This window comes from Calypte anna, chromosome 4A (assembly GCF_003957555.1).
Source record: "Calypte anna isolate BGI_N300 chromosome 4A, bCalAnn1_v1.p, whole genome shotgun sequence".
Lineage (NCBI taxonomy): Eukaryota > Metazoa > Chordata > Aves > Apodiformes > Trochilidae > Calypte > Calypte anna.
This window is the reverse complement of record NC_044248.1, coordinates 17,773,867-17,801,342: the sequence shown is the minus strand read 5'-3', so window position 1 is coordinate 17,801,342 and position 27,476 is coordinate 17,773,867. Positions and strand designations below refer to the sequence as shown.

The window sequence follows — 27,476 nt, the reverse complement described above, 5'->3', positions numbered from 1 at the left end:
AGAACTACAGGTTTCAGTGACCTACCAGTGAAGACTTTTAATATGAGAAAGGGACTATTTTAATTAAGGTATCTGGAAAAAAGAAAGAATTCTCTTTATACTCATGAAAAGCAGGTTCAGACTAAACAGTTTCTTGAGAAGTTTTCCATGATCCCTTAACTGTCATTATCTATACATTAAAACAAGTACATGATCCATCAATTCACTGTTAAATACAAAAGATCTGCTCTCTTTCTCAAAATGCCACCCTGCTACTGCTAGATGGGTCAACACTGCCTTTTCTTTTTGTCACAACAGCTGACAGTCTACCTGCTGCTAAGGTCAGAATGTTCACCCTGGCATTTTCCAACCTCCGCTTTAAATTCTGGATATGACAGACACCAAAACTGCAGAGATAGAACCGGAACCCCATTCATTCTCAGGGTTTTCTGGTTACCTTTCACATACAGAGTCCAGGAAAGGCCCGTTCCTCTGCAACTTCATTGTGCTTTGTGCTCCACGAAAAAGGTGGTTGCTGTATTGTGCTCTACACGGGTGGCTGAAAGGCTACCAGAAAGATGCCACACCCAGACTCCTGAGGGACATAGGCACACCTGGCACAAACCCCCACCCAAACGGGACAGCTTGGGGCAGGGGCCCCTTTCCCTCACGTTGCCCTCAACTCAGAACCAGAGGGTCCAACAGGCAACCCCTCAGCCAACAGCAAGCCCCCAGACCCCCTGGCTGATTTCACGGCTGTCCAAACCAGAGGTGACAGGAAATGCCCGGCTGGACCAAGCCCGTGTACCCAGCCAAGCTGGGCGGACTCCGGGGCAGTGCCCCTCGGGAGGGTAACGCGGAGCCCCGACCCCTCCGCCCGCAACCGCCGCCCGGGGGCCCTTCCCGCCACACCCTGAGGTGGTCGCACGCCCCGGCCCGGCCCCTCCCCGCTCGGCAGGTGGGCGGGGCGTTCCGCGGGCCGGATGTTGTTGTTGTTGTTCCTGCCCCGCCCCTCGCCCCCTCCCCCCGCGGAGGGTGACGGGCGCTTCCCAGCCCGGAGCCGCCGCTTCAGCCGCTGCCGCTTCAACCGCTGCCGCCTCGCCGCGGCTCCGCCGCCGCCCGCCCCGGCACCGCGGTGTCCCCGTCGGCCCCCTCCCGCCGGCCTCCGCGGCTGGCCCCGTCGCGTCTTCCGGGCTCCTCTCTCTCAGCGGACGTGCGGACCCGGCCATGGCGGACTTTGACGAGATCTACGAGGAGGAGGAAGACGAGGAGCGGGCGCTGGAGGAGCAGCTCCTCAAGTACTCCCCCGACCCGGTGGTAGTGCGCGGCTCCGGCCATGTCACCGTGTAAGGGCCGCGCCGGGGCCTGCGCGGCCGGGGCGGGCGGTGGAGGCCCGGGCGGCGGGCCGGGGGTGTCTGGGTGCCGGGCCGGGGTGCGGCGGGGGCTGGGGGGCAGCCCGGGAGAGCCGAGCCGGCGGTTGCAACCTGGGGCTACTCGGGGAGGCGGGTGGGGAGCACCGGGATGGTACTGATATCCCCATTCGCCCCTCCCGGCGTCCGTGGGGCTGCGAGAGGGCTGTCCTCGGCCTCGCCGCCAGCCGGGTTGGCGCCCGGGACTCGCAAGCGGGTGCGAAGCTCTGGCGAGGGGATGAGGAAATGGGGCTGAGTTGGGCTGGGACTGGTAGAGGAATGTAAAGTATTTGTCCAGAGTGGTGAGCTGTCAGGAAGTAAGGTGCCCGGTTCATCCGTATAACAGGTATGTGCTAGCACCTGACCGGCTGGACTGTTGCTTAGTGTTGTTTATGTATCTGATAGCCACTCCCATTTAACATGTTGCTAATACAGTTCTGAGGACTTTAAGGAAAGAAAAGGTGTCTGTGAGCCAGATAAGTATATGTAAAATCGTGTTGAGGTTGATGCATGTTGTTGTACTGTCTTTGATACATCAGTGATTGAGAGTTTTGTTTTCTGAATGGTGTCCCTGACTATCTAGCAGCAAGTGACCATGACTTAGTGTAGTTCTTCTCAGAGCTGTCACAAATTAGGCTTTTTTTCAGTCAGGCCCACTTACAGAGGTGTAGTGGTTGTCAGTTGTCGTGTACAATCTCAGAGGCTGAAGTACCAACCTGGAGATGGTAAAATGCAGCAGTGCAAACTTTTAGTTTTTTTTTTCCAGTATTCACTGCTCAGCAGGCTGGTCACTGGGCTTGCAGTAGAAACATAAAAATTGAAGGTATTGTGCTCTATTGCTTCAAGTCCCATGAACTATACTGATTTTTGGATACTGACCTGTCAAGAAATACAGAGTTAAATTTAGAGTAGTTTTGTGGAACCATGGCACATTACTTCTTTAATATTTGATTCACATTAACTAATACTAACAACTGGGCAGTGCAGTTTGCTGCTTGTTTAAAAGGAGGAAGTCAGATGTGATAGAGATGCTTGGAGAGTTGGAAGGATATGGATGGGCAGGATGAGAAAGGCCATGTAAAGCATCAGAAGCATGAAACCAGAGTTTTCAGAGCATGACTTGTGCTTATTGTGAACAGAAATTGTTACCACCCAGTGGCTTCTCTAAAAATAAACAGGTAGTCTTAGCCTGTTTCTGGTAAGCAGATCGAAACCACAACTAGGCAGCTGTCAGACTGGCAAGTGCTAAAGTGTAGAGAACCGAAAAGGAGGCAAATTCTTGTTTCTACTCCAGTACTGGCAGGTGAGTTGTGTGAGAGTGTCAAGGCCTGTTAGCAGAATCGTGAGGAAGTGTTTCTGTGACTAGTAAATGTGTTGTGGTTGAAGAAGGATGTTTGCCTCATTAATTGTTCATTAATGGTCATTAGCTCATTATTACTTTAAGATCTTCCTTAAAATGTTTGTTCTTTAGGTTTTGGATGAGCAATGAAATATGCATGTGTACCTTCATCTTCATTGAGCACCAAGTGATCTTCATCTGCTTTCATTATTTCGCCAGCTGAGAACAGTTCACTAAATAGCATCAGCCACTTTTACCTTTGCACAGCCCATAACTTCTTTTTGTCATCAATCAAGAGACTTATTAAAAGTTGGATCACTGTCAGAACACTCACTTGGTGGCTTTAAGGAATAGGTCAAGTACTGTGTATATAATGAATTAGTCTTGCCTGGTATAGAAGCATGTATGCATTTTGAAGGTCTGACAAAAATTGCCAGCAGTTAAGCAAATACTGGATTGATCTGTCCCTGGCTCTGCAGTTTAAAGAGCTGCTGGCTGCTTCTGCTGTGTGTGTATTATAACAGAAGCTCCCTTTTAATGATCTATTGTCATCTCTCTGATCTTGCACAGGAGTCATAATGTTGAGTTTGAAATAAGTAATTTCCATGACTACAGATTAGTTTCAGAAGGACATTTACTGTTATTTGATTTCATCCAACAGATGATGGGAAGTGCATGAGTGTCCTTTCTAAGCTGGGTAGTTAAAAGCAATTGAAGGAAAGCAGGTAAATACTGTCCAAGTAAAACATTCGAAGGCCTTACCTTTCAGGGTGGGTGGCTTTTGGTTAGCACTAAGAGTTTCCCTCTTAAACTCACTGTTTGGAGTGTGCTGCAGACATTTATAAAGCTTTTTTTAAATATTTTTTTGCATATTCACTTAAACCTTTTTCACCAGCAGAACTTAGGTCTGTAGTCAGGAGTAATATTTGACCTGGTTTCTGATAACTTGAGGTGATTGCTCCTAGTGACAAGAAACTTGAAAGCTGAGAAAATGCATAACTTAAAGCTGCATTGAAAGTCCAAGGTATTTCATACTTGTTTCTAAAATTGCATTGGGGAGGGAAGAGAGGTACATCATGAGATTGAAATCACAAAGAGAATATTTGTGATAGGTGCCAGATTGTATTTTTCAGAGACTGTTGTCCTGGGCTTTCCTGTTACTTGACCAGTTGAGGCACACATGTCTACCAGGCTGCATTAGGTAGTAATATTGGATTTATTAGTGGTCTTCTGCAGCATCAGAGCAAGGGAGAGCCATTGTGATGTGCCAGTGAATGCCTTTCTGTGCTGTTTGTCATCTTAGCACGTTGTGCTGACGCAAGATAACTGTTTGAAGGGGGAAAACCTCACAAAATATATTTGCACCCAAGTCAGTTTCTTTTGTATTAAACTTGAGTCTGCTTATAAATTTTTGAACCCTGCTCTGTATCAGGAACATAGGAGTGGAAACCAGACTGTGAAAATTATGAATGGAAAGTGTTAAGGTTTGTGGAATTTACATTTATTTTGTATGGTTTGTGAATGTGTTGGACATGGGTATGGCTGAGAGCAATGGAAAAGTGGTTTAGTGTCCCTGTAAGAGAGAATAGAGGAAGAGCATAAAGTATGTTGGGTTTATGTGTTAGAAAAATATGAGCTGCAGGCTGAGAAAAGGTTACAGGTTGACTGTCCCCTATACCGTAAATGTCTGTACTTTGAAGTTTCCATCTCTCACCAGTTCTTTCTCCACTGTACACAAGGATAGGAACTCAACTGAAGTTGACTCTTTCAAGCAGTCATGTTCAAGAAATGATTTTTCAGGCTGCAGTAAGGTTAGAGAAAGTACTTGTACATAAGGTGAGTGTTGAATCAGCTTAAGATGTGATGTATAATGGCAAAGACAGAGTAAGCAGAGAAGAGTACATTTAATTGAAGATAGAGTATTTTACAAAAAAAATCTAATGCTATATGAGGACATCTGTCTGAGGAAATCGATCTCCAAGATGCTGGTTTTCAGGGTTTAAGACACCTTCTGGTGCTTTTTTGTCAGAGCTTTTACATCTTTACAGTGAACATGTGGCAGTGTTCCATGGAGTTTCTAATATTTTAATTTCCAAATTGCATCATGCAGTTATGAGTGATAATACTGAGATCACATAATTACCAAAGCTTTTAATATATGGAGTCACCCTTTTTTACTACCTGCGTGTGGTGACAAAACTGCAATATGAAAAGCTAAGGATGCTGTTGGTAGCTGGCTGAGTTTGTTTTGTTACCCCACTATGTATTAAACATTGCTACAAGCCTCAAGCATGGAGTCTCGGTTTCATTTGCTTATAACATCAGGAGTGGCTTTTAGGATCTCCATCAATATTGGCTTGTGTTTGATGAAGCTGTCAGCATTTTAATACTTTTAGGTCATGCAATCACAAAAAAAGCCTTGTTTCTGTCCTGCAGATTTTCCAGCCAACCTTCAGCATGAGACTGAGCAGGACTTTCCCTGCAATCGCATCTGTTTGTGACTTAACTGAGAGCAGGGAGACTTCCTTCTGCCTTTGCCTTTCCTGCTCATGCTTCAGTGTAAAGAACGTGGTATTCTGGGTAGAGGAACTGCTGACATTGTCTTATCTGCTGGTTTGGAGCTCAGCTTCATTTTAGTTGTTGCAATAAGCAGTGCTTTGGACTGGATTATCCTAGTAGTTGGCCTCTCCCTTATTGCTCAAATTTATGTTTAATTCCATTATTCATAGTAAATGTCTTCTGCATGTTGAAACATCAAGATCACAGATAAATGAAGATGATTCTTTGAAGAGACATCTCTAGGCACCTGGTGTTGATTTGATGAATTAATTATTTAGTAAAGGGGTGATTAGTTTTGAGACTTCTGGTGGCAGTTGTCTTTCTTGAGCTTAGAGGCCGTCTCTGGTTTTGGCTGCTTACGAGATGTATATGGAAGCAAGGGATTTTTTCAGGCTTTGGTTTCCACTTCATCCTATGGACAGTTTTACATAGCTTAACACATAGAGCATTATACTTCTTTCTGGCATTTACATAACCTTTGCCTGAGCACTTGGTTTCACTTAGAATCTTGTGTAAAAGGTGGATGCTTCTCTTGTCATGTGGTATTCAAAAGTATTTTCAATGGTAGAGGTACTTTTCCAGAAAGCATGGGTTTTCTTTGTTCTGTGCTGGAGTGGTAAACTTGCCATGTATTTCTCAGGTTAACAATTTTCATTTGTTACTTGACCAGTTTTGAGGGATGTGTAGGAATTGCAGAGCTAATACTCTAGTTACAAATACCTGAATATACTGGGTAAGTTACGTTTAAGTAAGGTCTCTGTGGTGACCTTATTGCAGCCTTTCAATGTATAAAGGCAGCCTAAAAGGAAGATGAAGAAAGGCTTTTTACCAGGACCTATAGTGAAAGGAAAAGAGGCAGTGAATTTAGGTTGTATGTAAGGAAGACTTTTTTTTTTTTATGATGAGAGTGGAGAGACACTGGAACAGATAGCCCAGAAAAGTTGTGGGTACCCCAGTACTGGATGTGTTGAAGGCTGAGTTTGCTGGGGCTTTGAACAGCCTGAGTGATGGGTGGGTTGGATTAGGTGATAATTGATAGTCTCTTCCAACCCAAATCCTTGTGTTTCAGTCAGGGCTCAGCTATGATTTCTAGTGCCTTCAGTCAATATTAGGGTGTTGATATATTTACTTTTCCGTAAGACTGTATTTCAAAGTCTCCTGCAGCATAGTCTTCTCCTATTTAGCCCATCTTGCTGTTGCAGACTGTGGCAACAGGAATTGCTACTTATGGGCTGGGTGCAAGTACAGCTGTTCTGGTGTCCTTGTACTCGCTGGCATCTGCAGCTGTGTGAGGTGAGCTATCAGCATCGTCTTGCCTTTAGTGCCTATTTATCAGGGAACTTGTGTAATCTCTCTTCAAATCTGTTGGCACAGTCTGGTCATTAATCTCAAGTACAAACAAATCCAGAATCTTGTGACTTACAGCTTAAAGAAGCACTTTCTTTTATCTGTTCTAAAGCCATCCCCTACTAGGTTAAGTGAGTGCCCTCTGTTGTGGGATTTGGTGGTCAGTTATTAATTCACCTCATGCACTCACTGCCTTCCTGAATCTTTGCACTTTGGTCATTAACCCCACTCAGCCTTCTTTTCCATGTTGTTGTTAGTTTCCTAAGGCAGATGCTTTATTCCCATAATTATATTAGTCTTCCTCTCTCTTTCTCTTAAATCTGCCAAGTCCTTTATGAAATGTGGATGCCAGAACTGCTTGCAAAACTGAGTAGGTGGGTATATGAGCACTTCATGGAGAATCAAAACGATTCCCTCTGTGTGTGTTCTTAATCAACTTTCTCTAATCAGCTGCTTCTTCCTTTAATCATCTTCTCTGATTCTTGGTGGTGCCTAGTATTTTATTGCTAATTCTGGTGGCTGTTCCTCTCATTGAGCTTGAATTTCAGAAAAGCATGAGATCTCTCTTAGGAGCTGTAGCTGCCAGACTGTAGGTGAGTGTCACATAAGTTTTCCCAAGACTCAGCACAGAAGCTCGTTGCTGTCTTTAATCCATTGTATTTTTTGAGGTCCTTGCACTGGTTCACCATTGGAAGGGCACTTTGTTACCCATTTGGTACCTTGGAAGAAGTCCTCTATTGACATGCAGATTGCTCAGTTCAGTAAGTAAAAACAACAGACAACCCTGAGGAATGCTTAAGTGCTCAATAAACATATTACCAAAGCAAACTATGCCACTCAATTCTTGAACTGTCAAGGCTCAGGTAACTTTCTCTGCACACAACTGAGCTGTGTGTGTTAGGTCTTGCTGCCAATATTCAGGTATTGAGCACTTTATTTTATTATTTGTGTTGTTTTTGTATTATGTGATAGCTAGAATGCTTTGGTTTACTTTCAAAAGGTTATTAGTGACGAAATAAATTTTGTGCTGACTGCTGTTCAGCAAATTAGTAGCCAGATATACAGGTTTATTAATGGCTTTGTTAGATTCTTAATTGGTTTATGAACCCAACCAGCCAACTGTTAAGATAGAAAATTGTTTTTCTTATAGTCAAGGTTAAACTGTCTTTAATCTCTAGATCTACTGAAGCTGAGAATAGCCAGTAATTCCACCTCATCTCAATCTGCTTCATAGCTTTACATTTATAATTGGTTTGCTTCTTTCAAATTAGTTATAATTTAAATCATGTTATGTTAGATAGTATTTTGTGCTCTGAAACTTGTTTTTTAATGAATAAACAAGCTGGTATTGTTTGAATTTTTATGCTTAGATGAGTTATTTAGCACAACTTGAGTGAATAACACTGGATAAGTTTTTCTTCAAGAAGAAACTTCTCTTCATTGGTACTGGTAGAGGAAAGGGGTAATTCAAACTGAGACGATAACTTTCTCCCCCTTTCCCCCCCCCAAGTACTTCAGTTCTCTTTTCATGCTTGCCACTCTAGCAAGTGATTTTGCTGAGGCTGGGCAAGAGTTAACAGTATCAACAGAACTCTAAGAAGGTAGCCATCTAGGCTGTTTTATCGTTGGCAAAGGTGGTTCCATGCATGGTAGATGTGCGGTATTCCTCCCAGCCATCTCCAGGAGCATTTTGGTTTCCTGTGGAGACAGGTGATGTCCCAGGTAGGAGCCCCACACTTCTGGAGGAACACTGTGCATGATGGGGATGGGTTCATGCCTCATAGCTCTTCTAGACCTTTCTGAAAGAGACTATAGACAAGATGGATTTCAAACTGTGTGCATTTATCTGTTAGGATAATTTAATGAATTACTTTTAGTAACAGTTATTTTTTCCCAAAATCAATGCAGTTGTGATATGAACCCTGAGAACTATGAGATGCTTGCAACTTGTGGAATAGATTGAGGTTATTTAATTTTGGTATAATCTTGGTTTTGCAGGTTTGGACTAAGCAACAAATTTGAAGCAGAATTTCCTTCATCTTTAACTGGAAAGGTGAGTATATGCAAATAGGAATCTGGAATTAGACAAGATTTTATTACAAAAACAAGAGTTTCAGATGTAAACCATTATAAGAGTAGTAAATTGCACTGCTGTGGTATTAATTGTTTGGGTATTTTTTCACCTTGTAGGTAGCACCCGAAGAATTTAAAGCCAGCATCAGCAGAGTTAACAGCTGTCTTAAGAAGAACCTTCCAGTTAATGTACGATGGCTACTATGTGGATGCCTTTGCTGCTGCTGCACTTTAGGTTGTAGTATGTGGCCAGTTATCTGCCTCAGTAAAAGAGTAAGTTAAACTGTTCTTTATAATTTTTGATAGTCAAAATCATAGTGATTTCTCATTTTGCTCCTACTTCCCACTTTAAAAACTGAATTCATTTAAATCACTGTGATTTCATACATTTTGGTATTAGTTGTCTGCTATACTAGATAAAGTTAAATCAGACAGCAGTCAGAACTTTGAGTTTGTAACGAGTGATAGTACAGCTGAATGTCTCTGCTAGAACCATGTACAGTACAGCACTTATGTTGAAAGTTACTCCAGTAATAATACTTTGGTGTAGCTGCATCTTCTGGGGTGCATTTTTTGGGTTTGCCAGAATTCATCAGTGGTTGAGTGGCACTTTGTTGTGAGAATCTTCAGATTCACTGTAGCTCGAATAGCCATACATTTTTTTTTAAAAAGGCAGTTAAAAAGATAACTGAATTTTTGTTGTGAATTTCACTGCTAAGTTGTAGATTAGGAAGATTTTTTTTTTTACATTAACAACTAGAAAGTAGTGTTTTGTTACGTACACTTGAAACTTAGTATAGTGTTCACAACAGCAGCTCATTTCAAGTGCCTGTTCTTCATCTCCCCTCAGTGCAGTATCATACTTCCCTCCCATCTCTTCTGTTTTTCTATGTGTAAAAATTGTCTTTTCCTAGTCCTGTTCCAGTGCTTTGCAGGAAGTCTGTGCCTCCCCATCCTTTGCTCTGTACTGGTGCTGTTCATCTTTTTATTTCATGACTTGTGTATGTTCTCCCTATGTAATACCTCGTAATGCTACAACTGTGTGGTTTGTTATTGAAATCCTTACTTTTCAAGGCCAGTAAACCAGGGCATTCTAAAAAAAATAATAAATGTATAGAAGGAACACTGATAGTAACAAAACCTGTACATATTTTTGTAGCATCTTAACTTCCTCTGTTAAGATCTCAATGTCTAGTCCTTTTGAGAGACTACTTAAGACTAGCTTTAATTGTATACAAAATGAGGTAGAAAAGTCTCCTGGTAATGTTGGAGTCTGTGGAGAAAAACTTTGTCAAGATTACTGTGACTTGTATCCAAGCTTTGGTTTTAGATCTTTAAGCTCTCACAAATTTGTAGATCTTCTGTAGGATGACAATATATTCGTATCCCAAAAGTCTGTTACAAGAAATAAGAATTTGTTTATTGTTTCAATGGATAAGTTGGTGACTCCCTTTTCCATTTTAGGCCTCGCTCTATTTGTTACAAATGCAAGGGAAGTTTGCTTTGCTGCTGTCCATGTTTAGTTTCTGAAGAAAACTTCTGATGCTCTTTAGTCTGACCCATTTTTCTTTCATCATGTGCTGTTGTAGCAGGAAATGATAGCAGGATGTAGCCTGGTAGTGGCTGATGCCACTCATCTTGAGAATATGATGGTGCTCTTTTGATGCCACAAGCCCTCACTTTCTGAACTGATGCCTCTTCAGTTATTACCATAAGTCACAAATAATCAACTTTGTATACATTGTTCAGAAAGCCACAAAAGCTTGTCACATCTGGAACCAGAAAACAGAGCTGGAAACTGAGGGAGGAGGTTCTTTGTGGGAACCTGGTGAAGCAACAGTTAGAGTAAGTGGTTCTGTTGAAAGTTGTGTGGGATAGGAATGAAGGTAAGCTCCCTTTCAACAGGATAAATCTGTTAAAAAATTACATGGATACTCTGTTCAGAGGAGGCTGGAAAGAAGGTAGTGGTTTAAGTGTTGCTGTAATATACAGGCTGTGTAAAGATACAAGAGTCTCAGAAAGAGAATCAATGGCAGGAGCAAGGACAGAAACTTGGGACTGAATTTCTGGAAGTCAGCCTCGGGTACAGCCCAGACTGTCAGTAAATGTTGCATTTTTCCTCTTCGAGCTGGTGCCAGGAAAAGTTTAAGGACCTTCATATCTTTTCCTACACTTAAGATTGGGTGACTCAGGCTGAAGCTTGGATGTACAGCATTAGTGAAATTGAGGGTAGGCCTCAGCTGCCTCAGCACAGGGTGTGTGTGGATGGCACTGGACACTGATGGCATTAAACCCTTATGTTTAGGCAGTTTGATTATTCCTCCAGAATAGTCAATCTGAAGACTTCAGATCTCATGGCAATCTCATTTGTGCATGTCTCAACAGCTCAGCAAACTAATGATTGTCTGTCAGATAGAGAACCCAGAACTTGGTGTTGATTTGGCATTTGGGGAGCATACTCTAGAGAAGACCTGACTAATCTATGTTCTTTAAGACAAACTGAAATAGACAAGAATGTTTTTCCATACTATTAATTTAAAACCTGGACCTGTCTGGGAAAGATATTTTCCCTGGTAGAAGAGCTAAGAAGAAAAGCTGTAGAGTACTTTCAAGGGCATATTTGCAAATTCTAGTATAGGAAGGAAGCAGGAGAATTAGTAATGAGTCTGTTCAGGGCTACTCCTCACAGTAAAGCAGAAAAGCTACTGCCACTTGATTTACTTAAATAGGTATGTGTGGATTCAGCTTTATTCTTTTCTAGACTCAGATCAGGAAAGTTGAATGATTTAAATTCTTTTAATCCTTTTTACTTGGAATTACAAGTTTTATACCCTTTAAGATCGCAGTTCTGAATCACATCCACAAGCTGGTAAGATTTTCCTTTTATGCAGGACTTCCCATCAGTTTATGTCCAAATGCTATGACAAGTTCAGGAAACTAATGGTATGTGTTTTCCTACATGTGGAGAAAGTGAGCGCCAGTGGATAATGTTTATTAGTTGGAGCTGCTGTAAACAAAGCCTGTGCCATCTTAGGTTCCAGTGTGTAATTTGCTCAGTAGATGAGCAAATGTCAAAGTAGAACTATGACAAGAAGCAACTTAATATTCTTAATATTAAGCTTAATAAGAAGCTAATTAATATTCTTCCACTGAAAAATCCCAAACCATTAAATCCATAGGCTATGATGGTTTGCTGCTAGTGCCACAGTCTTGCCAAGCCATAGTGATTTAACATATTTACTGTGAAGTTATCACTTAGATTTGAACTCTTGTACTGCTCATCTCTGACTTTACCGTGTCTTGGAAAAGAGTTGTGTTGATTAGATGATCTTCCATGCTTTGATGTATTCAGATCTCCTTTTTCTGGCCAGACTCCAGGCACAGGTCTAGTCACAACAGTCAGGATGCACTTCTTGAGGAAGAAGGGATCCAGGATGAATGTGCCTTTTTTTCCCTTCAGTTCTTAGATGTGAAGAATTCTTTTCCACAGACGCTTGTAATGTAAAACAATTATAACAAATGAGCCATAAAGAAAAGGTTACTTATTTTACAGTAACTGCACTTGTCTTAGAAGTATTGCTCAGAGAGCTTTGCCAGCTCAGCCCTATCCTAAGTGATTCAAGGTGAAAGAACAGTGACTTGGAACTGGCCTTGCTACATCCTTTGCTGCAGTGATCACAAAAGACTCCCAAAAGCACAGAATTAGAGTTTGGTTTCTGAAAGCAGGATAGGGATGTTCCCATGTAGAACTGAAACTGATCTAGAACATGTTTTAATTGCACAATAAAACTGTACTGCCTTCATTTTTTTCCTTTTCTACAGAAATGGAAGACTAACAAATTTGTTTTGTTGAATTGCGTGTGCAGTGACCTAACAAGTGGGAGCATCTATCGAGTTAAGGATTTTTTTTAGATGAAGCAACAGGTTCAGCTATTCAGTTGCTTACTTTTAATACAGAGAGTATTTTTTTCTCAGAATGACCAGTTAAAGAATTCCTGTTTTAATGAGGAATCAATCTACCATGGTCTTAAATAGCTGGTATATATCACAGGTTTTTTTCTCAAAAAGTTTAAAGGTCAGCTGGCTCAACAACAGAGTTCAGAGGGTTGTGATCAGCAGCATTGTCAAGTTGGAGGCCAGTGGTGTTTCCCAGGGTTCAGTTTTGTTCAGTATTTTCATCAACAATATGGATGAGGGGATAGAGTGTACCCAAATTTGCTGATGATGAAACTGTGAGAGGTGGCTGACAAACCAGAAGGCTGTGCTGCTGTCCAACGAGATCTAGACAGGCTGGAGAACTGGGCAAAGGTGAACCTCATGAAGTTCAAAAAGGACAAGTGTAGAGTCCTCCATCTGGGTTGAAATAACACGAGACACCAGTACAGATTAGGGGATGTCCTGCTGGGATGAAGCTCCATGGGGGAAGACCTTGGAGTCCTAGTGGACAATAAATTCTCCCTGGGTCAGCAATGTGCCCTTGCGGCCAAGAGGGCCAATGGTATCCTTGGGTGCCTCAGGAAGAGTGTGTCCAGCAGATGTAGGGAGGTTCTTCTTCCCCTCTACTCTTACCTGGTGAGACCACACCTGGAATACTGTATTCAGTTTTGGGCTCCCCAGTTCAAGAGAGACAGGGATCTACTGGAGAGAGTCCAACAGAGAGGTATGAGGATGATGAAGGGACTTGAACATCTTTCCTATGGAGAAAGACTGAGAGAACTGGGGCTGTTTAGCCTTGAGAAAAGAAGGCTAAGAGGCAATCTTATTAATGTCTATAAATATCTGAGGGGTGTGTGTCAAAAGGATGAGGCCAATCTCTTTTCAGTGGTGCCCAGGACAAGGAATAATGGGTTTAAGCTAGAATGTAGTAAGTTCCACCTTAACATGAGGGGAAACTTCTTTTCTGTGAGGGTGATGAAGCACTGGAACAGGCTGCCCAGAGAGGTTGTGGAGTCTCCTCTGGAGACTTCCAAAGCCTCCCTGGGTGTATTCCTGTGTGGCCTGCCCTAGGTGATCCTGCTTTGGCAGAAGGTTGGACTAGATCATCTCCGGAGGTCCCTTCTAACACCTAACATTCTGTGATTGTGTAGACAAAATGAAAACTACAGCTTCAGAGTGATTTATTAAAATAGTTCTTTTTCTCTGTATTCTTACTGCCTTTTATTGATTTTTAAAATTCTAACATGAGATGTTACCACAACTGTAATAATTTTAGAAATTACAGTTATTGAAAGTTTGTGTATAATGGGAATATATGCATATTTTTGTGCAGTAAGAAACAAATTATGGGTTTGTTTCCTTAAATCAGCAGGTGCATCTGACTAGGAATTTATGAAGTCACAGACATTTGTAAGCTTAATTGTAAATTGTATCACTTTAATGCATTTACCTGTAATGAAAGCTTTCCCTTCACTGTATTTTTCAGAGCTTTGTTCAATGCTAGTTTTAGAAGTTTTTGTATGGTATTTTTTCCTCTTTTGCGTTGAGGTATTTGGGAAAAAGTCTTTTACTCTTCATCAGTAGAACAAATGTTTAATGTGATCAAATACCTTATTGCCTCTCCTTTTATAAAGTCATGATTTGATTTTAATGAATAAAAGCTGCAAGAAAATTACAGGAAATACAGCCCCTAGTTTGCAGCTCTAGGTTATCAGTGATCATCAGCAGTTTTACTTGTAGATTGTACCATCCTTTCTGGGACAAGCTCCAGATTGTAGAAATGAACATTAAGTCTTTAAGTTATTAAAATAAAAAGAATGACATAGTGAATTATAATTGAAAAAGCACTACAGGCTGAGGTGCCCTTTTGAAGCCACTTTTTCAAATGAGTTGACACTTATTTTCAGTATTGACCAAATGCTGTAGTTCCTGACATGTAAATAGGATAAATAATTTCAACAGAAATGGTAACAATAGGAGCTACCAGAGAATTGCAGTACCACTAGATTTCTTAAAAGCTGGTATTGTACATGCAAATTGCATGGTTCAGAAGGTTCATGGGCAATCTCTTAAAATGAATAGAATGAGATATTTAAGAGCGATCTGTACTAATACTTTCAAGAACTACTTGTTTGTTTGTGAATTCACAAAGAGCTGATGAATGCTGCCTAAGCCTCATCATTAGCTGTCACTCACGTAGGAGTTTACATCTTCAGAGTGCTGTATTAACAGAAACTAATTAGAACTTCCAAAGTATCGATTAAAGTAAGTATGTGGTGAAGGAGATGGAATGAATTTTCTTAAATGCAGTAGTCTTGCTGGTAAGTGGATGATAGTGATGTTAAAATGCATAAGCTCAGTTTATTGAAGCTGTGAATAAATTGCATTTATTTTCAAGACTAAAGGAAAGAAGTACTTTCTCCTCTGCCTATCTGGCAGGCACGTGGCAGTGGAGATGCTAATACCATAATGCTTTTCCAAGCAGTTTCTCAAGACAAATGCATAAGACTGAAGATGCCTGGGTTTTGAAGTCTCCATTTGGACAATTTACAATGTAATTCACTTTGGAAGATTCTTTAGAATTGTGATGTACTTAGGTTTATCCTAACCCAAACAAGTGAACTTTGTTTGCTCTTCTAAAGTATAGCTTTTGTATCAACTATACATTATTGATCATTCTCTTCAGATACATTCAAAGGTCTTTAAAATAATATCTTTTTTTACTATTAACTATGAAATTTAAACTTTAAAAGAATCAGAAGACCTGGCAATCAAAAGATTGACACCTGGTTTATTTGTCTTTAAAAATTATTCACTGTACTTTTGGTCAGAAAAGTCACTAAATCTTCCACATACTGAACTTCAAGTGGCAAAGCTTGTAGAACACTAAAAATGTGAATAATTATGTGTGTAGCTCTGTGATTATAATTATTTTCTGTTTCTGCACTCTGTAAGGTTTTATCAGGTTTTCATGTGAAAGGGTGGAATAGTGAGTTGGTGCCTGGCAAGGTGTTGGGAGCAGATAGTCTTTGTCTTAACTTGCAGACCTACTGGCAGGGTGTGATAGGGCAATAAGATTTGCATGAAGAATAAGTATCAGTATAAGTAAATAGCAAAATACTATTTTTTCTCTAGGTCTAATGCAAATACTTTGGTGTTTCAAAAATATGTATTTTAAAGTTAAATTTGTAATAATAGCTTTCACATTACACTTAAATTCAGCATATATCTTTGGTTTCTATAGTGAATTTCTAATTGTCATTTAAAATGTAATTGCATTTTTAATTAAAATGATATATCTGAACATTCTAATATTAATCAAAATAATACATGTAGGATTATCACTTCTAAATTATAATGCCTTTTGCATTGTGATGGCTGCGGTGTATAGAGGAAGCCATAGGTCATCCAGTGGTTTGGTTTAAATACTGATTTTGCTTCCACATCCAATTTGACATGTTTCTCAAAAAAAAAAAAAAAAGAAAAAAGAAAAAAAAAGAAAAAAAAAGCTAGTTGAAATTTCCATAGAGCTATTTTGAAAGAGTATGTTAAAAATTGTCTAGCTGGTTGGATTGGGAAAATACAGGTTAGGAAGGGTCATTTTTTAGGATTCTGTCTTCAGCAATTTATGGATTAAGCCAAATAGAGAGCATCTGCAAACACTGTTGAGGAATTAATTAGAGTGCAAAATTATCTGAAATTCATATAATTAAATTAAGTAGAAAGCACTTAGTGAACAATAGCTTTCTAGACTGTGTTACTGTAAACCAAGCATAAAACTAGACTGTGCTGCTTGCAAGTGTGAGGTAGTGACACTTCTGTGTCTCCTCTCTGCTTTTCCCCAAAGCAGTCTTGCTCTGGGATCTATTCAGTTTTTCACCGTGTTATACAAACCAGGGTAAAGTGTTATTTTCGGCACAAATGGAACACTCTCAGTAACTCAGGCATTATGTATAAATGAAGTAACTTGTTATTTAACAAAATAGAAAAATAAGTTGTTCAAGAAACATGACTGCTAACAAAGGAGTTGGAGTGATGAGAAGGGCAGTACCTGTACAAAAGGGAAGACCGGAGGAGATGGTAAGTTTTCTACCATATCAAACATACCTGTAAAGTAGAAAGTGACTTGTGACTTATGTTCCCCATAAAAATAAAACTTTTTTTTTCAGAATTCTGGAATGAACTCCTGACTTTGGCACAATAATGATGATGACAATAGCAAATGTATTTTTAAGGACCCAGATTTATTTTTTCTAAGTTGGTTAACGAGATACAGGACTTGTGATTCTGGAATTTTCTGGTTCAATCCAAGGTAGTCAAGGCACTGCAGAAGCTGTTCCTTTCAGAGGGATCATTCTCTTCAGCATGCACACAAGTGAAGCATTGAATTTTGCAGGGCCTGCTAGAATTATTTTACCTTGTGCTGCCTTTCAGTCTTTCTGGCCATGTAGCTTCTCTTCCATCCTTGTCCACTGCCCTTAGACACCTAACAGCAGGAGTCAGATGCTTCCTGCATTCTAATAAATGAAACCTGGGAGCATTCCTAGGAATTGGCACTTTATAATTTGTACTGTTGAAGAGGTCCCTGGCAGGCTCTGGGTCTGTATTGTGTAACCATTCCAAGGCATTATCAGAATGCTTCATGCACCCTGAGTGGCTTGGAGGTTATGAAAACTACTGATACAGATGTAAGCTGTTCCCTGCCAGCTGGCTTCAAGTGAATGGGAATGTTTCTGGGCACAGTTTCATTTCCTAATAGAGATGTAACCTGAGATTTTTTAGTTTCTCCACCTGCACTGGCCTTGGCAAGCTACCAGATATTATGGAAATAATGGATGGAGACCTGAATTAACATCTCTGCAACCTCAAAAGAGAAGGTTAAGGAGGTGGAATTTTATTCACATTAATTTTATAATTTCCCTCAGTGGATAACACCAGATGAGTTACGCAGTGGAGATTCAGTCCTATTTTCATCCCTGTTATGTTTGATATCATCTTATGGATTTGTTTTTTGTGGTCCTTTCTGCGAGAATGTTGTTCAGCAGGAGAATTGGGTGCCTTACATAGCAATAGTAAGATTTGAATGACTTGTTTAGAGGGAGTAGAGCTTCTTTTTTTGTTTGTTTCCTTACAGTGACAGAGAATCAGAGCTAGAATTTAATCATAGAATAAAAGAGTTGAAAATCTTTATTTACAAATTCAAGTAACAGCATTAGTTATAATCCAGGTGCTTCATGGATGCCTTCAACATCTGTCTACCCATGAAATGTGTTTTTCATCTCAGGCTTTCTTAAGAGAAGTGTGTTAATTTTGCCACTGTCAAGGCCATTTTTTTCTACAAGGCTTCTCCACCACATGAAGTTTCCACAATTATTAGCTCTAGTCTCTGTCATTTCATTAATAGCTAGATACACTTATTTGGTGACTTATCTCTTACAGGACAGCTAAAATACCAGTGACCTTGAGTCTTTTGTCTGTGGTTGAGAGGATATTTATCTTAAGACTTTTAATCAGCTTTTGGAACTTCCTGTGATAACTTCTCTCTGCAACATGTTTCTACTTTGGAAAATACTCATTTGGAATCTATCAGTTAATAAGTTGTTCTCCATTGTACTCACCAACTACAAGATGTTCTCTATTGTACTCCTGGATAATGTAAATGGGGTGTATGTTTCTGTACACCTCCATTCTTCTCAGACTTCATGGCTTTAGGGCTTTCCTAAATAGTCCAGAAGTTTGAGAATCCAAGGTAGCCTAGAGTCTGAGTAATTGTCTTTGAGTTAGATAATAAAACTGTTACATGCAGCAATGACAAGTAATGCTGCTCTCCTCTTTGTATCAGCAGACAAGTTGGTGGAAGAGACCTTTCCAGAAAGTATTTGATCTGTTTGATTCATTATGTTTTATATTTATCTCTGTAAGTGCCAACCCAGAGTTGAGACCTGTAAAAATTAGGTCACTTTGTGTCATGTGAAGAGATGAGACAATATCTTCAAGGCTGTCTTTCAGAACAGGAAGTTTCTTTAACAGGAGTGAATTTGCTGATGTCAGTTATTCTGCTGTGGAATTCTGCTGATTATATTTCTCATTGCCTGATCAGGAGCTTTGGTCTGGGCTTTCTTTCTGCCTGGAATCATCTGTAAGATAAGATGTGGCAGGCAGTTGTTTCAAGGTCATACAAAAAGCACCAGAATGCTAATTTTATTTCCAGATATTCTAAAGTCTGTGCGGTGTGGTTTTTAACTCACTTGCATGGGTGCTGCAGTGGCTTCTCTTACAATAGTCTCAACTAAGAAATACCCTACTTACTAATAGGAAAGATGATGCAAGATACACTGCTGGGATTGAACGACACCTTCTCAAACTGCTGCATGTGCTGAAGCAGATATTCCAGGATGTCAGGATCTGAAATAAACTCAGGTTTCACCTTTGTCATCTTTGCCCTTCACAAACTGAGAATTCCTGTATAAGATGGGTATCTTACCAAGTTACAGTTTCTAAAGGGTTCATTTGTAATACAGTATTCAAGGTGGGGACTTTCTCAGCACAGATGAAGATATATGTAATAAGTCATTCATGTTCCAAGAACAGCTTTGGTATTTTATGGCACCAATATGGGCCTCCAAATTGATTTGGGCAATGTTCTGGCATGTTGAAAGTGAGCATACAGTTGTGTGACTCAGTTATCTTCTGACTTTTAATGTTTGTGCTGATAACTATATTACTTGAGTATAATTTTTGTAGTCAGGTATATCTTTGTTTGAAGAATGAACATAAATTCCTGCTTCTATTTTTCTCTTTGAGTGGGGATGGTGGAGCTCAAACCCCTGATAGAATCCTTCACCTTTGTTCCATGGGTTGTGTTGCAAATTCTGGCCATATGACAATCAACTAAAATCTGCTTAAATTGGTCTCCTTGTATTTCAAAATTTGAGCATAATGTATATTTTTTCAGGGCAGCATTCAATATTATTAATATTAGATTGTATTTTTTTAATATGAAGTAATCTGGAAATCTCTATGTAGTGCTTACTGGACTAATGGACTAATGTTGAACTACATTTACATATGATTTGGAGATTTGAGGTGAGAAGTCAAAGATCAAATGCTTGCAGCAGCAGATTCTGCTGTTGTCCCTAGTCAGCTACAAATAAAACTGATAGTGGATGTTGTTACTGGCCATGTTGTTTCCCTGCTTAAAGACAAAGGGAGGTGCTCAAATTAGCACCATTTGGGGGTGATGTAAGATCCTTTTGTTTAATATTGTAGCAGTCATTCACTGACTTAGAGCAGGAGATGAGGGGCTTTGGCCCATTCCCCTGTTGCAGGTCATGCACTGTAAGTGGGGGCCCTGGAGCTGTGCAGCCTCCCAGTCCAGAGCATAACCACATCTGGAAGTGTAGGGTAACTTCACTGGATGCTGTGAAGACATGACAGATCTTATAGCTGGTAATGCAGGTAACACACTATTTGAATTCAATACTGACTTCTTTCTGCATAAGAAGCTTATATATAAGTTTTGGGTATTTTTCTTCTTCCATGTTTAAGGGCAAAATTTAATTTTACTTATTCTGGAGCAGTAACCATTGTTGAAAGTGTATTCTGAGTTGAGACCCTTTGGTAGTCTGATTTTTCAAAAGACAGTGTCAAACATTAGCATTGTTAAAGAATCTGTTATTTTACAGGACTGTTTCATTAAACGTTGCATCTAGACAGTTGATTGAAGAGTCTTGTTTCACAAAAATTCTGTGGATAACATTAAAGAGTATCTGCTTTTTTCACAAAGTATGTTACAAAGCATCCTTTCTTATCAGTGGTGTGCTAAAAAGTGTACTTGAAGTTGTAGCTTTGCTCAAATATTGGATTTGTTTTTTAGGAAAAAAAATTTAAAAGCTGGATTAAAGCTAGTATTAAATCTTCCTAATAAGCAAGTCTCTCTTCCACTTAATTTGTGCTTTTATTGTGGCTAACAAATAATTTGCTGTATGGGTTTTTCTGTACACCATTGATAGAATATATAAGCTTGTCATCCTAGTGTGCTGGAAATGCTACACTCAAATCAAGTGTTCCTTTCTGGTTTTGTATATCCTCACCTGCTCCTCACTGTAAATCATTGAGATGTCAAGAGCAGTGATTAATTAAGCTGCACGTGCAAGTGCTTTTTTTCACCTGTCAAGTAGGAAGAAAACTTGCTATAGTGAATTGTGTGATGCTGTTTAATTAATTTCTTTTTATTCCAAGCTCTGAGGTTTACAGAAATATTTTTACAGCCTGATGTTCATTAATGTTTCTGTATTGGTAATACGGTGTGATTTGGGAGCTATGATTATCCCAAATTATATTACAGGAAGGATTGTATTAAAGGCTCTGCAAACATAAATAATCATGGTCTCGAGGGTACATGTGTTTTTGATCGTATGCTAGCCAAATGAATTCAAACTGGCTTCTTATTTAAATAAACCAATTAATAGTACATAACTACCTATCAATTTCTTATTTATGTCTATGTATTATATATGTAATTTTATTGGAATTCAAAAAGCTTGGATGTTTTTCACACTCTTTGGGGCGAACAATGAAATTAAATTGTATAGTGATCTTAATCTATTATTAAAAGGTCCTGGAAAGGAAGATTACAAGGTAGATTCAGGTTTTGAATCAGTTTTGCCATTGGTTTAGCAGCGGGTGGGCAGGCAGATGCCTGCTCAGAGTAGAACCTATTGCCATTTTTCACCATTGATAGAGTAGCCTTTCAGAGTCAATGAGCTCTGTCAATGTGAGCTTGTCAAGGCTACAACTTCATAGACCTGAGAGGCGGTTTGAGAGGTCAGCCCTTTTCAGGTTTGCTGTGATGCAAATGAACTTTAATGCTTAAACAACTATTGGAATTTTTATGTCTGCTCCTTGTTCTTTTTTCTTCACAAAGTCATTGACGAGACATTCAGTGCTTTTTAAATTGGAAGTTGCATTGTGCTAAAGACCTAGTACAGATTTACGGAGGGCTGAAAGCAGTTAGATCATGTTCTTTTCATGGTGCGATTAGAATCAAATCGATTTCCCTACAGCCTTCAGCATTCAGATGGCAATTTTAACAAAGCTTGGGGGCTAGACAAGGGACAAAACGACTGAACTGAATGTTAATTACACTCTGCAGCCTTATTTTCTTTTGATTTGGAGCTGACTGGCAACTAAATTAACAAAAGTGTGACCATAACTGCTGCCCTATTTTCATTTAAAAGGAGAGCAGACTCTAAAAGGCTATCTTTACAAAGAAACAAGTGAGGTCTACTGATTATTGTTAAAGGGCACTGTCTTTAAAAACATAATAATAACAATAACCCCGAAAATATTCAATTCCCAGTTGATGTGATAAAATAGTCACTGGCACATCCACCTTCTGATAATTCCTTGACTTGTGCTTTTCAAAATAAAACGTAATAAAAATTCAGTGTAATGATTACTCATAGCAATGATCTAATTTTTAATCATGTGACCACAATACATGCTTAGCTGTGTTTCCCCACAATTGCTTTGCTATTAGGCTAGGCAGAAACTGGTATTTGAAAGCTGAGATGTTAATATTTGGTGGGAAATGAATAATTTGTTGTCTAATTTTTGTTTTACTAAAGACATTCTTGTTTGTCATCGCAGCATTTAGTTTGATTTGTTAAGGTTCATTTACAGTACTTGTATTTTGTAGTAATAACAGCAAGATGCCTTCTCATCCCTTCCCCTCACCCCTCTCTGCCTTGTAAGGAAGCTGCAGCTGCACTAAGTTGTATTTGATCCTTGTCATTGCTCCGTCTTTTTGCACCTGCAGCTCTGTTGGTCTCATCTTAACACCTGGCACCATGAATTATCCCCTTTTTATTCCTAGTCAGTAGCAAATCCCATTTACAGCTAAGCAGTATATATTCTGGCAGTCAAATGACCATAAATGTCAGAATGTATTTCTCAAAAATAAGTATAGCTGAATAAGTTTATTCAAAATGCTGTGAAACTTTACAGCACAGAACATCCTTCAATACTAGCATGCATAATCCTAAAAAGCTGTGCAGAACAACATTTAGGATTATCTGTCTTAAGTGTCAAATGTGGACAACATAGGCAGTAAAAATTTGCTTTAGAATCCTAAATGTTTGGTTTGCTCTTTATACAAGAGATAAAAACTCTTTATCACAGAATTAGTAATATTCATTTGTGCAGTTTACTGTAGCTCTCTGCATTTGGTCTTCAATCTATAAAATCTGGATGTGTATTAACAAAATTTTCTCTTTTTTAGAGCATTGCATATTTGTACTTGACCTACAGCTTTGCAAAATAGTTCACTATATTTGTCAGTTTAGATGCTGACCCTCTTGGAAGCAGTGCATTAGGACCACTGATACTGAAGGAGCAGTGTTGCTGATTTTGCACTTAGATCACTTCAAAATTTACGTAGTTTTAAAATAATGTGCTTTCTGGTTGTTACAGCAGTTACAAGTGAACAGTTTTTGTTCCAAAATAGTTGCAGATAGTTATTTGTGTGTCATAAAAGTTGCTTCTGTTCTAGTTACTATTTAATACCAGCGAAGTTTTGATAGTACTGCAGACCACCCTGTACTCAGTCACTGTCCTGTACCTCTCTCCTTTTCACACAAAAGCAGCTGCAAACCAAAGTTTTTCTAAAACCAGTCAAGAGTAAAATTCTTTCTCATTTGTCTTCCAGACACGAAGATCGATTGAGAAGTTATTAGAATGGGAAAACAATAGGTTATACCACAAGGTGAGTGCCGCAGGGAGCAGCTTCGTACTGTTGGAGTTTGAATTGCACAGTATGGAAACAGATGCTTTTGTTGAACGAAAAATATGAAAGGTGGACAAATGGGCTAGTCTGTGTGCTGCAATAAAATAACAGCTCGTTTTTCTTCTTTTTCTTTCCTCCTTGTCTAGCTGTGCTTGCATTGGAGACTAAGCAAAAGGAAATGTGAAACGAATAACATGATGGAATATGTAAGTTAAAGGGCTGTTTTGTGAGTTTCTCTATTAAATGATCATTTATTTTGCTTCTGATCTTATTCTTTTCATGATTATTAATCAGTAAAGGTGTCAGGAGCTTAATCGCCTGAGTGCAAGGATTTTCTACGGTTCACAGATGCATGGTTTCATGTGCAGGACTGATTTATAAAGTTATGAATGACTTGAAAACAAGGCTTCACTGTGTTCTGAAAAATAATAAATTAATTGCCAAGATAAAATAGCTTGAACATGTGCTGATGGAGTGTGAAATTTTAGATGCTGTATAGAGAATAACCACAACTTTGGTTACGCAGCAAGTCAGATATAGCTGTTGTATATAATGCTAATCAAGGCTAAAAGTATGGATGAAGACCTTTCAACTAAACTGTTGGAGCTTAAGAAACCTTTACCCTTTTTAGGTTTTAACTGCCCCTTGCCCCTCAACTGTCTTGAAAGTATCTTTATCTCCAGTTGGTGCCACTAAAATATTTTTACGTCAGTCCCTGGAGTTTTAACTTAATTCAGTCTTTGGCTGAGACTCTGTGAGACCTTCTTGGAAATACACAGTGGAACATCTATGCATTTTAAAATGAGTGACATTCAATGTGGAATTTTAGTTTGTTTAGCCTGCAACCTTCTTGCTCTTTTTTGGTGATGTTTGTACTTCCATTTCCATGTATCTTGGAGATAAACAGAATAGAATGGAATTAAGCTGCTAACATGAGTATTTGCATAATTTCCTTTAATGCTTGAGCAAATAGGCAGTAGGAAGGTTTAGCTTTTTAAAAACAAAGATTAACCTTTCAGAAATATGTGCTGTATTAGTTAACTTATCTGTGATTTTTGCTTACGTGGTACTTTGCTCTTTGAAACAATGAAGCTATCATTCATATAAAGTTTTAAATGTGATTACATAGTTGGAGATTACATTAAAAGAATATTTTTCTTTTAGTCTTCCACTTTTTTCTGTTTCTACATTAGAACTTATTTTTAGCCCTGAAAAATAAGATCTTTAAAATGCGTTTTTCACAGGGCAGCTCTGTTCAGTTCACTGAACAAGTAGACTTTTTGTAACATCTATTCTTTTTTTTTTCTTTTTTTTTTTTTTTTGCTGTAGATGTATGAGATATAAATTAAAATTGAATAAAGAAAACTGTGTAAAGAAGTTTTAGTTATATAAATATTTTATTCTTTCACTGTAAATTTTGGTTTTGTACAGGAAAATGTGGTCATGTCCATGTTTTTGCAGAATCAATTTAATTGTAAATAATTTGTAAATGCTATGGCCAAGCAGCATTTACAGATGAACATTCATTTTAATAAATAAAATTTAAAATAAGTTAACCTGATTACATTAATAATATGTAAGCATGAGCGTATAGTTTTATAAGATAAAGATGGAATTATTTTGTTTTCTCAATTTGTGAAAAGTCTAATATATTCTCTCTGGATATATTTAATGAGAATTTGTACAAAATGTCTCTGTACCATTTTCTCATTTTCGGTGAACTGATTTGCTGGTCTCATAAAAAAACTGCCCTTAATGCTGTGTTTATGATTTAATTTAAAATAATAAACACCCTCAATTTTTTTTTTTTTTCAAAGTAGGTGGTTTAAATTATACATTGAACCCCAGACTTGGTGCATTGCCAACTTGAGGTTCGAAATTCACTGCTCTAGATGCTAGGTTAACTAAATAATTAAATTAGAGACAAGGTAGTCTTACACCTTTGGCATAAGCACAGTGTTCAAACTTGACCTGTTGCGCCCTTTTTGAAACCCTGCAGTAGTACTGGAAAACTTGGGATCTCTGAGGCATTTAGTGGTTGTCTCCAATGGGTTTTGAGCAGTTTGCATCACTTCTGAAAATAAGGATCTTCTAAATATATTTAAAAATAAACTTACCCACCTAATTTTGATATCCATTATTTAAAAAATGTTTGCCTTAGAAATAAAGTTACTTCCTTCTTTTCTGATGTTCATTATGCTGTCAGAGATAGAAGTGTTTCCTCTGAGCCAAGTTGCCTTTTCCTTTACAATCAAAAACATTCAGAATTTTTTTAAAAACTTTTTAGAAAGACAAGCTCCCCTTACAAGCCATAGTTATGTTACCAAGTGCATTTGTTTGTTAGTGCATTCATGCTGCTGTATTATGACTTATCTTCCCAAAAACAAGAAAATACACAAGTAAACATTTAAGTTTAGCTTTCTACTTAAAATTTTATTCATGCTTGGACTGTATTCTTGTATGTATATGTACATAGCTTAGAGACACAGAGTTTAAATTTGGATCATACCCTAAGGATAACCAGGCAAAGGCATTAGTTGTTTTTTGCTGACTACTTGCAGATTTGTTAGATATGGGAACTTTGCAAAGCTTGATACACATTTCTGTACCAGTTTAGAACTATGTGATTTAGAATCATGTGTTAAGTGGAAACAATTTTTGAAGTAAAGGGAATTGCATATGTTAATTGTGAGTTAACTTTGCATTCTATTTTCTTTAAATACCTTTATCTTTTTCATAATATTTTTGTAATGAAGTAAATTAATTATGTTAAAGAACAATGATGTAGAATTTTGGTTTACTTTGTTTAAATGTGTTATGTATTGGTAGGCAAACTTTTATAATTGAATTTGATTCTTTAAGAGTGTTGGTTTTCTAAGCCAAAACATTTATATCAAGCCTAACTTTTTTAACAGTTTCCTAACTTAGAAAAGCCCTGTGATTGTTGATTGCTGTCACTTACATGGTGTACATGTGAATTATCATTGTGATAGATAATAGGATTGCTGCCATCTTTCATTTAATATATATTGTTTTCTTTTTATGCAGGTCATCCTTATAGAATTTTTACCAAAGACACCGATTTTTCGACCAGATTAGCATTTGATTTATTTATAGAGACTTATTCAAGTATGTTGTCTTTCCAATGGTGCCTTGCTTGGTGCTCTTCTGGTGGTGACATAGCATTGGTTCTACGGAATCTTGTGGTGTTTTCATTCTTTTTTGTTTTGTTGGGGTTCTTTTGTTTTGTTTAAATGTTTATTTTGTTGGGGTTTTTTTTTTGTTAAAAAAGAGCATGTTCCAAGTGCATTTGGTCGAACTCTGCGAAGTCATTTCACACAAATGTTAATTACTACTTAAGTTATTGTTACTTTTACTACTTCTGTTTATTAATGTATCTTAATTTTCAAAGAGTCTTTTGTATGTGTGCGCGTGTGTGTGTACATATATAATATTACTAAATACACAGCTGAAAATGGTATACAAGTGAGCAGGTTATTTTTTTATCTCAAAATGACAACCAATTGACTGTATGTTGTGTAAGTCCTTTTAATCATTCAGTTACATGCTGGATTACCTTCTAAGATCTTCCTAAACTTCTGTCATTGTAAATATTTTTATTTCTTTTTGGAATATTGGCTAGCCTCTTCCAACAAAAGAAGAAGATAAAGTTCATTTTGAAACCATGCTTTCTGGAAACCAAATGTCATTGCATTAGTAGAAATCTCTGTGCTTTTCAAGAAGAAAACCTGTCAGCTGGTCCTGAAAAAGTTCTAATTTAAAGGGTAAAGAAAAAAAAAAGCACCAAAATAGGATTATTTTATTCAGACTAGAAAAATGACTGAAAGAATTGCATGCGTCTGGTTAGTAGAACTCAAGATCACAAATATATATTAGTATTGCAGTTTATAATGTAGCTGTTTTAATTCAGGCTAATGCCATATATCAGCTTAATTCCTTACTGTTTACCGGATCCTGTACACAAGGGTGCAGAAGGACTTTTCTTTTTTTAAAAAACTTACTGTCCAAGAGGACCTTTCAGGGTTGT

At 38.4% G+C, this 27,476-nt stretch overlaps 1 protein-coding gene across 1 annotated transcript; it reads left to right on the top strand.

Annotated features, from left to right (window-relative positions):
• Positions 1-993: 993 nt before the first annotated feature.
• On the top strand, positions 994-26,909 carry CHIC2 (cysteine rich hydrophobic domain 2). The gene is made up of 6 exons (XM_030450350.1): positions 994-1,325; positions 8,632-8,686; positions 8,824-8,979; positions 23,351-23,407; positions 23,575-23,634; positions 26,477-26,909. The coding sequence occupies exons 1-6, from the start codon at positions 1,207-1,209 to the stop codon at positions 26,525-26,527; spliced, it is 498 nt and encodes a 165-aa protein (XP_030306210.1). The 5' UTR covers positions 994-1,206; the 3' UTR covers positions 26,528-26,909.
• The last annotated feature ends 567 nt before the right edge of the window (positions 26,910-27,476 follow it).

Bases quoted from the DNA above. Each gene is read 5' to 3' on its own strand.
- CHIC2 (XM_030450350.1), top strand. From the start codon at position 1,207: ATGGCGGACTTTGACGAGATCTACGAGGAGGAGGAAGACGAGGAGCGG. The intron at 8,687-8,823 runs GTGAGTATATGC...TTCACCTTGTAG, and splicing joins CTTCATCTTTAACTGGAAAG to GTAGCACCCGAAGAATTTAA. The intron at 8,980-23,350 runs GTAAGTTAAACT...TTTGTCTTCCAG, and splicing joins TTATCTGCCTCAGTAAAAGA to ACACGAAGATCGATTGAGAA.